General features: G+C 41.0%; 1 protein-coding gene and 1 long non-coding RNA gene across 3 annotated transcripts in view; one reads left to right on the top strand and one right to left on the bottom strand.

Annotated features, from left to right (window-relative positions):
* cog5 (component of oligomeric golgi complex 5) overlaps positions 1 to 9,668 on the bottom strand; it is a 41,816-nt gene that overhangs the window by 28,961 nt on the left and 3,187 nt on the right. Inside the window, exons 1-7 of one of the 2 annotated variants that reach the window (XM_024285748.2) lie at positions 7,298 to 7,792; positions 6,744 to 6,937; positions 5,392 to 5,531; positions 4,051 to 4,108; positions 3,780 to 3,834; positions 3,597 to 3,666; positions 1,982 to 2,102 (exon numbers count right to left, since the gene is read on the bottom strand). In XM_024285748.2, coding sequence (XP_024141516.1) covers positions 1,982 to 2,102; positions 3,597 to 3,666; positions 3,780 to 3,834; positions 4,051 to 4,108; positions 5,392 to 5,531; positions 6,744 to 6,789 — 490 coding nt within the window. In that variant the 5' untranslated portion in view covers positions 6,790 to 6,937; positions 7,298 to 7,792. Of the gene's footprint in view, positions 1 to 1,981; positions 2,103 to 3,596; positions 3,667 to 3,779; positions 3,835 to 4,050; positions 4,109 to 5,391; positions 5,532 to 6,743; positions 6,938 to 7,297; positions 7,793 to 9,668 lie in introns of those variants that run through there. The other variant, XM_024285740.2, reaches the window with a different exon arrangement.
* On the top strand, positions 7,582 to 7,856 carry LOC118598100. The gene is made up of 2 exons (XR_004947201.1): positions 7,582 to 7,722; positions 7,792 to 7,856. It is a non-coding gene; the product is annotated as an uncharacterized LOC118598100 (long non-coding RNA).

Here is a 9,668-nt window from a genome sequence, read left to right as displayed (position 1 = left end):
ATTAGCCTAAAAAAAATAAAAAAAATAAAACTAAGGTTAGTCAAAACAGCTAGCATGTAGCTGAAATATTAGCTAAACTCACCAAACCACCGGGCCGCGGAAGAACGAATAAATCATTGTGGTTGGGGACCACTGATTTAGCTGATATTTTAGCTTAATTCCCAAAAAAAAAAAAAAAGCCTAAATTAGCCGAAACAGCTAGCATTTAGCTGAAATATTAGCTAAATTCCAATGTTGTTCACCTTTCAGCTTATCCCTTTCAGGGTCGCCACAGCATAACAGCACCGACTGATTCACATCAGTGATTTGGCAGAGTTTTTACGTAGGATGCCCTTCCTGACACAACCCTGTACTTGAGGGGCACAGGGACCCAGTTAGGCAGCAGTGTCAAGGGTCTTGCCTAAGGACCCAATCTGGGTGGGGATCAGTGGACAACCCTGGAATCGAACCCAGGGCTCCTGGGTGTCAGCCCTTCACCTAGCCCACTGAGCCACTCAGCCGCTATTAGCTAATTTCCATAATGGACAAAAAAAGAGTCTAAATTAGCAAAACAGCTAGCATGTAGCTGAAATATTAGCTAAACTTCAAAAAAGCCTAAAAAATCTTAGTATACGCCAAAATACTGGAAAAAGCTAACATAATTGCAATTTTAAAAATGTTAAAACTGTAACTTTTTAACATAATTATGAGTAATAAAAAGGGAGGATTATTATTCCAGAATAAATCAATTTAAACCTTAAAAAACTTCAATATTTTACCCTCCATTAAAATTTAATTTTGTCAGAATTATACTAGTTAGAAATAAGTGTAAGATAACATCAGGCCATTAATAACAAAATAAAATTACCTGGAGGGCCGGATCGGGCCCTCGGGCCTCGACTTTCACACGTGTTCACTAGAGCGTGGATTAGCTTTAGACTGGACGTTATGAAACATCCTCATATCACGTCAGCCTAATCAGAACTCCTTAACCTGAGAAGTGTTCTGTTAATCGTAGAGGGTCAGGAGCTGTTCAGGGTCTGAACACTTGTCCCTGTCAGGCTGCTATGCTGTGTTCAGTGAGGATTGTTATGGGAGGTGTGGATAAGTGCTGCTGGGCAGATGAAGGCCAAAGGTCACACTGATGTCTGAATGTCTGCTGTCTATTTGGGATCCTCTTACACAACTAAATCAAAAACAATTGAAGAAGGAAAAAGTCTGAGAAAGATTCACCAGATTGACAGCCTCTTCCAACAGTAGGTACATGTGCTAGCAACAGGTACCAACAGTCCAGCGTGAACACCATAAGGCGTGTTCAAAAAGGCGTGTTCAAAAACATATCCCCAGTGTGTTTTTAGCTTTAAACTAATATTTCGTGTTTTTTCAGCTCCTACACTCATAATTGAGGAGGAGCTTCACTAAGATAGACACATATAGCTTAATTTAACTCCCATCATAAGGTGAGCGTCCAGTTCTAATGAAACCTTACCACCAGGGTGTCTTCTAAAAGGTGGTGGTGTCATTGGGTTTATAAAAAATAATATTCAGTGTCAGGAAATTCATCGGTCCAATGTTCAAGAATGACATTCAAACCACAAACCAGAACAGCGTGTAGCTGTTACATTTAATTTGTCCAATTTTAGTTTTACTTGGTACATTTGTCACTGCAGTCTGCTAAAATGTTTGTGTGCCATGGTTTTGTCACACATGACATGTTGTCTGTAACCCTTGAACTATCCTAGGCATGTTTACATCAACAGTGGGTCATCTGGACCCATAAGAGAGCACGAGGGTTAAACCTGGACACAGACCAACCAAACAGAAGTGAAACCCATAGTTACTGTACAAACAAATCATTTAAAAAATTGATTTAAAAAAAGATATCATCATTGTGCCCTTTTATTGGGCATCATACTTCCCAGAATGCCGTGTGTCCTCTCTTTCCCGTTTTGCCACAGCCATGTTGAGTGTTTTCTGTTTCAGCTGAAGGCTTCAGACTTACCCAGCTCATGGAGGCTCTGAGCCGCCTTGGTGATCTCCCTGCTGCCGCCCTGCAGCTGCCCCTGGAGCCTCTTGCTGAGGTACAAGATCCGAATGATCCTCCTCAGCAGGTCGCAGGCCACCTGCAGCACAAACAGATCAGAGCTGAGACACCAGCCGAGGGTCAGGAGGTCGATCAAGCAGAAGATCTGGACCCAAGAGCAGCGTCTGCTTAGGAAGACCAGCTGCAGGGAGGAAGTAGACTCAAAGCTGCTGTTTTCCTCGCTGACGTTCCAACTAGGGGTGTACCGGATCAGTACCACGGATCGGCTCACACTTTGACGTCTGTTTAGGTAAAGCTCCAGACACTTGTGGGAAGAGATTCTGTCAAAAACTTTTCTCAAACTCGTCATGGAGGACATGGATGATGAGAGATCAGGTTTATTTATATTGAAGAGCTCCATAAAAGCATCGGTACAAGTCTCCATGTCTGAGTTCAGATCTCCCAGTGAAGAGCAGCAGCAGTCCAGCAACAGAGGCATTCTGTCAGGGGAAGGCGGTACGGCAAGCCAAAAGGATCAAAAATCACCAGGAAAAGGGGGCGTGGCAGCGCCTCGCCTGCATATGCACTACGGATAATAATCATTATATGAAATATTTAAATGTTAGTTTCAATACTACAGTTAATGCCAAAAATAATGAAAGTTTAATTTGAACTTTTTCATTTAAGATGAGATTGTGAAATGGGCGGGACCGACAAGGACCGAAAGGCGGAGCCTCAGAGATCAAGTCGTTTTACTTCCAGGTATTAAAATGGTCCAAAATAATGACTCATATTTCATGAATAATTTATTTTTTAGTGTTTTGAAAGGAATATATGATAGTATACCGGTACGTGGATACAGTTTACTCTGAAAGACTGAAGGAAATCATGGTATGCCCACTTTAAAAACGAATGTGCTGCAATTGCAAAAATATTTTTTTTTAAAGAAAAAAAAGTTTGCAAACGCAAAATAATTTTTGGAATAAAAAAATTTTTTTGAAAGCAAATATTAAATATTTTTTATTGTAAATTATGATTTATCTTCTCAACACTTTGCATTTTGTTTAAAAAACTTTGAACTCAAAACTTTTGCTTGCAATATGGTGGCACAAAAATCCCTCCATAGAAGTACTTTATACATGTTTTCTCAAATATATGTTTTAAAGCTGATCAAAAGAGTAATTTTAGGTTTTTATCTTCTTGTTTTTTCTTTCACTTTTCACTGAAATGATCCGAACCGTGACCCTAAAACCGTGAGTTTTGTGATCCGTTACACCCCTAAATCCAACTGTGTCCTGATTGGCTGATCACAGCGAATAATCAATGTTTGCGTTTTACGAACGTGGACCGTCTATAACTAAATGAAGGGAGGAAAACAGCTATTTAAACACAGTTCTACGACTCGTTCTACACAGAAATCTGTTGTTTCTGGGAGGATAAGAACGACGCCATACAGCACAATTTTGGAGTTTGTTCAGCTCGGTCCTTGCAGAGTTTTGGGAGAAAAGCTGAGCAGCTTCAGAGAGACATCCTGCAGTGCAGCTTTAAAACTTCCATTTAAGCCTTTATGTGAAGATCAGGCACACCGAGTTACCTGCAGTCTGGCTAACTGTGTGATCCTGGCCACAATCTTGTTGTAAGGGTCCACGATCTTGGTCCTCATCCTGCAAAAATATGCATGTTTATTTGTCATTATGACAAATATAAAAGCCCACAATGAGCTTTTATTTTGAAAAACAAGCAGCTAAACCTGCAAAGGTCTGTTGGGTGTGAATACCTGTCTACAGCCGCCTGCAGAGCCCCGATCCTGGTCTGCATCATCTGAAGAACTCCTGAGAGGATGTTTGTCTGTTAGAAGCTTCATCACAACAGGATCAACTTCTGAAAGATTCTCTTTAACAACAGGAAGTCACTCCCACTGTGACTCCCACTGCACCTCGCTGTTTTCATTTAGATGTCAATAACGTGGGGAAATATTTTTTGGAACAGTTCACTCGATTGATTTCTTATAAAAAGAGTAAAGGGTGCAGGATCACTGTTTTCTTCACCTTCAAGAGACTCGATCCCAGTGGCCTGAGCCAGCAAGTCCTCATGTCTTGCAACCACCTGGAAACACAATGAAATCCAGATCAACACGGAAACAGAAAAAAGATGAAAAAGATCATCACAGAGAACCAGAGTCACATGACAACTAATAGTTGTTTTCAAAAATTTCGAGCAAAATCTTGGACAGAAAAGCGCTGAAGCTGATACCTGAAATTGCTGACACTAATAGCTAAAAGGAATGTTGCAGCTGATAGCCAGCTAAAATATTAGTTAAATGCAAAATTAGCCTAAAAAACTGAAAAGAAATTCCTTAATTAGCTGAAACAGCTAGCATGTAGCTGAAAGATTAGCTAAACTTCAAGTTAGCCTAAAAACCTTAAAAAATCTTAAATTAACAAAAAAAGCTAATATGTAGCTGAAAGAATAGCCAAACTCAGTTAGCCTGAAAATTTTAAACAATCCTAAATTAGCCAAAACAGCTAGAATGTAGCTAAATTTGAGCTAAACTCCAAATTAGCCTAAAGAAAATCAAAACAAATCCTAAATTAGCCAAAATAGCTAGCATGTAGCTAAAATTATAGCAAAACTCCAAAATAGCTTGAAAAACAAAAACCCAAATTTCCTGAAATAGCTAATTTGCTGCTGAAATATTGGCTAAACTCCAAATTAGCCGGAAGAAAATGAGAAAAACCCTAAATTAGAAAAAATAGCTAGCATGTAGCTGAAATATTAGCTAAACTTCAAATTAGCATAAAATAATATCCCTAATAAATTCCAAAATAGTCCAAAAAGCTAGCGGAATTCCATCATAACTTTCAACTTTATTACACCCTGACTCCATAAAATATGAAGTAACGACTAATCGACTATTAAATTAATTACTCATCGACTATTTTAATAGTTGATTACTCGACTAATCAGAGCAGCCCTATCTGGCACAGACTTTTCCAGGGAGTCTGGACTGGCAGACTGGGATGCTGGCTTCCCTTTCCGAGAAGGGAGACCGGAGGATGAGCTCCAACTACCAGGAATCACATTCCTCAGCGTATATATTTTCTCATAATTATTATGTAGCTGGCCTGTAGCAAACTGGCAACCTGTTCAGGTTGTATCCCGTCACCTAACCATAACTGGGTTGGTTCCAGGAACCCCAAAATAATTCCGCTGGTTCTGAAGATAGATGATTTAGTTTTTGTTGTTTCATGGATTAAATTTAGTGTTCAGTCTCACGTCTTTTTATTTCCCTGCACCTCTTAATTTCAACCATTTATATCCCTACATAAGCACAGGTGTTAATAAGAGTGTCACACGAGTGATGTGAACCATCACTTCCGGGTCGTGACCTGTCCGTGCAGCTCCTTGTCCAGCCGGCTGATGCCCTGTGCGAGCCCGCCCAGCTGCTCCGCGATCACGGCGTGCTGGATGACCTGCGCGGCGTACGTCTTCACGTCAAAGTCGTCCACCACGAACTCAGCGTAACAGTCTGAAGAAAAGCGGACAGTCAGACTCCGCCCACCAGGCAGCTGGGTTTTAAATCAGACTTTTCTTTTTTAAATTAAAGAAAGTGTATACAGTCAGTAAAGAACAATATGAACAGATTTAAGGGTATGTTTAAAGGTGGACATTCAGACAAACAATAACCTGTACAAATATGGAATGTTTTTAAACATTTTCAATTAGTTAAATATGGTCAATATAGAAAACAAAATAGTTGTAAAGTTATCAAAATCTTCTGTATTTACATTTGTGATCGTAATATTTTGCTATTATGATCAATACATTTATTATAAAATAAAAATGTGCTTTTAATTTTATTTAAAATAACAAAAAACAATGTTTTCCATTTGAAAGAAAAGTTCTTGATCATATTTCTGCTTAAATCTTTCCAGAAAGTCCTTGAATGTGAGCAGATCCAGAAGAGGCGATGAAGAATTAATTTAGCCATGTAGTGATTTTGAATGACACATTTTCCAATCTAAATTATGAATAAAGCTATTCCAGTTAGTGGTGGGGGAAAAATCAACTTTTAGATGCATCGATTATGATCCATAAACGGTTCTGAATCATTTTATAAATTTTAAATAATCAATAATTAAAAAAATGTTTATGAATTAAAGTTAAAGAGCAAGTGGAACTAAACGTGAAGCGGTTTTCACTGACATTTTTGAGGAGCGCACAAACATGGCTGATCAACAAGATCAATCACCAAATATAAAGAGTGATTCTTCCAAGTGAAGTGAAAGCATCCTGTCAACAGTAGTTTATGGTTGCTTTTTTAAATAATTTGTCAAATTATCAGTGTTCTTGTGAGTTTATCTTTAAATTTGATTGAATAAACCAAGTTAAATTACTTCCGTCTGAATCAGGATGTCACAGATGTTTTGCTCATTGAATTATTTAGCGTTAAGCCAGAGGTTTTGGAAATGTCGATAATTATCTGCAGAGCAGAGAACATTCGATTAGCATTTGATTCAGGTTATATATATATAAAGGGGAGGTATCATCCGCAAGTCGACTCGCCCACCTGCCAGCTGGCAAGTCTACACCACCAGCACCCTCCGTGGACGTTAGTTATTTCTCAGGCACCGGTACCCGGTTTAATAAACAAACAAGAGCATTACTGGACTCTCGGCAGCAGATGAGCCGCCAACCCGCTCAAGAATCACATTTGTATGCAAGTCATTTGAAGTTTTACCATCTTTCAGGACAGAATTGGTCCAAACTCCTCTCCCGTCCTCCATCTTGCTTCCGCTTATGACGTTGCCGCTTTCTTCTTCGGTGGTTTATTGGTGACTGGCAAACATCTACTGGCTCTTTACCGCCACTCGCTGGTGTGGAGGAGTATAGGTCTTTACTGCTACGGAATCCCTAAAGCAGGGGTGATGAATTCTACCGCACAAGAGGCCAAAAATCCAAAACACACCTTAGATTGCGGGCTGAACAGGATAAACATTTAATGGACACACTATAACTACATTTTTAATACTTTAAAAACGTTACTTTTTAACATAAGTGAATGCTGTAAGCTGAATTTGGCAGCTGAAAATGGTAGTGTTCATAATTAAGATGCTGAAATTGATAGCTAAAAACGCTGAAGCTGATAGTGGAAAACTCTGAACCTGATAGCCAGTTAAAATGTTAGCTAAATGCCAAATTAGCCCCAAAAAACTTTTTAAAAAAGTACGCTTGTCATGGTTCTGCTCTGCTCCTTCACCCCTCCCTTCCTTCCTCCACCCTAATCTCACTCACCTGTGCTGATTAAGCTCCCATTGTGCTCCAGCTGGTGTTCACACTATTTAAGGTCCTCAGTTTCACATCCACCCTGCCAGTTCGTTGAATCAGTCACGTTCCAGCTAGTAACAATCCTTGCACTTCTAGTCTTTTCATGTTTTTGACCCTTTTCTGGCCTGGTAACGAGTTTAAGCCTGTCCCCTGTCTGGAGTTTTTCTGCCCTGGTTTTTCCTCCTCCGTTTCCATCCTGAAGAGGCGTGACGTTTCCAGTTCCCTCATCTCAACACGGAGTAAAGCTGCCCCAACACTGGTCTTCACCCTCCGGTGGATTCTCCTCCTGTACACCGCAGCAGTGGAGGAATCTTCCATCATTCCTGACGCCATCCGCCCTGCACTCGGACGCTTCAAAGGCTCTTCTCTCACGTCTGCTTCTGGAGTTCTAAGTAAGAGATCACCATCACCCCAAGCGTGGAACCAGGATCTCTAAATAACTCTCTTTATCTGACTTTCAGGCTCACCTGTGCATCTGGCGGCCCACTCAAATATTCTACCTTCCTAATAAACACTTTAATTGTGACCTGTGTTTGCTCTGTTTTGGGTTGTCCTCCTCATCCCTTAACAACGCTAGCCAAAAAAAAGCTAGCTCATATTTAAAAAATATGCTAAACATCAAAATAGCCTAAAAAAACAAAAAAGCCTAAAATAGCCAAAACAGGTAGCATGTAAATATTACCCTAACTCCAAAACGGCCTAAAAAAATCCTAGATTAATGTAGCTGAAAATTAGCTAAACTCCAAACTAACCATAACTCTTGGTAAGTGCCAAAATAGTCAAAGCTAGCAGAATGCCAATTTTTAAAACATAACTAAACTTTTCAATATAATTCTGAATAATAAAACGCAGGAATATTATTCCAGAATAAATCAACTTAAACCTTAAATAACTTTCAATATTTTACCCTCCATAAAAATATTGTCAAAATTGTAAAAGTTAGAAATAAGGGCAAGATAACATTGGACCATTAAATAAAATTTGGAGGGCCGGATAGAATTACCCGGAGGGCCATATCCGGCCCCTGGGCCTTGACTTTGACACATGCCCTCAAGCAGGGGTCTCAAATTCGCGGCCCGCGGGATAATTATTTGCGGCCCGCGTCTTCATATGAAAGATTAATGATGGCGCGGCCCGCAAAGCTGATATGAAAAACACTTGCTGAGTGCCGAGCTGAATGAACCAATCACAGTGAGGTATATGGCTCTGGAGGCGGGACATCAGCGGGCTGTCCAGTACCTCCTCCCTCATTCTTTCATTCCTCCAGTCAGCTGGGCGGAGGAGGAGCCATAAAGCACCAAACGCGATTCGCGTGACAAATTCTCGTGCCCCGCGCGGGGAACTTGCTGCTCGCGGCTTGTCAAAAAATGTGTTTCTGTCGCTGCGCCACGTGTAGGAGGAGCTACCAGCTCCGTCTGTGGAAGTCTTTCTTAAAATGAACACAGATATGATGTTGAGGAATACGTTTTTTGACATGCTGACCGTTCCTATTAAATCAGAACTCCTCAAGCTCCGAGCCTCAAACCTGTAGCCCGCCCCGTGCGGCGATCTGCTGCTCCCGCCTGTCAAACATGTGATCCTGAGCTTGGCTCGCACCTGCGCGGGTCTGTGACTTAAGGTTCACACACCGGCTGTGTCGGCGCGCATTCCAGTCCATGTGTTACATCCCCACTGATTAACTGGCCCGGAGTCTAGGGGTCTGGGGACAATAACATCAACCGGACACCAAACATAAAAGGAACACAGTTTATTAAAATAAACAGAAACCTGTGTCCTGAAATAAAGCAGAGAAATTTGTGGTTAAGGTTAAAAGAACAATCCAAAATGGAGTTGGAACCTTGGCCAAAAGAAAAAGAAGTCAGGGAGACTGCTGACCCAGTCATGACAACCATCGGAGTCAGCAGCTCCCTGCTAAGGGCTGCCTAAGAAAACTACCTAATGAACAGAAGTTAAACAAAGCCCGCAAATCAGAACTACCAAGGCCCAACCCCAAACTAACATAACAAAACCCAGCAATCTAAGATTGCTGAGGACGAAAAGTAACAAATGTCAAAAACCAATCACCAAACCAACACCACACAAACCACCACCCAGCCTGCTGCTCTGCTCCCTGCCTGGCTTGGTGTGGCTGCCTCTGGCTTAAATGGACACTATCTGCCAATCAAGGCAGATTGGCCACACCTGCCAGGTGAGCCAAAGGGAACTTGTTAGATGAGAATGCCAGGCTGCAGCAGCAGGATGTAACACCATGTAAACGCCAGTAGAAGTCCGATATTCTGCTACGCGCGTTTAAATAGAACCCCCATTGAAACCAGCCCCCGAATGTGCACTGATGCAG

Source organism: Oryzias melastigma, linkage group LG23 (genome assembly GCF_002922805.2).
Source record: "Oryzias melastigma strain HK-1 linkage group LG23, ASM292280v2, whole genome shotgun sequence".
NCBI classification, from domain to species: domain Eukaryota; kingdom Metazoa; phylum Chordata; class Actinopteri; order Beloniformes; family Adrianichthyidae; genus Oryzias; species Oryzias melastigma.
Note: the sequence above shows the minus strand (reverse complement) of the source record. Positions and strands in the feature narration are given on the sequence as shown.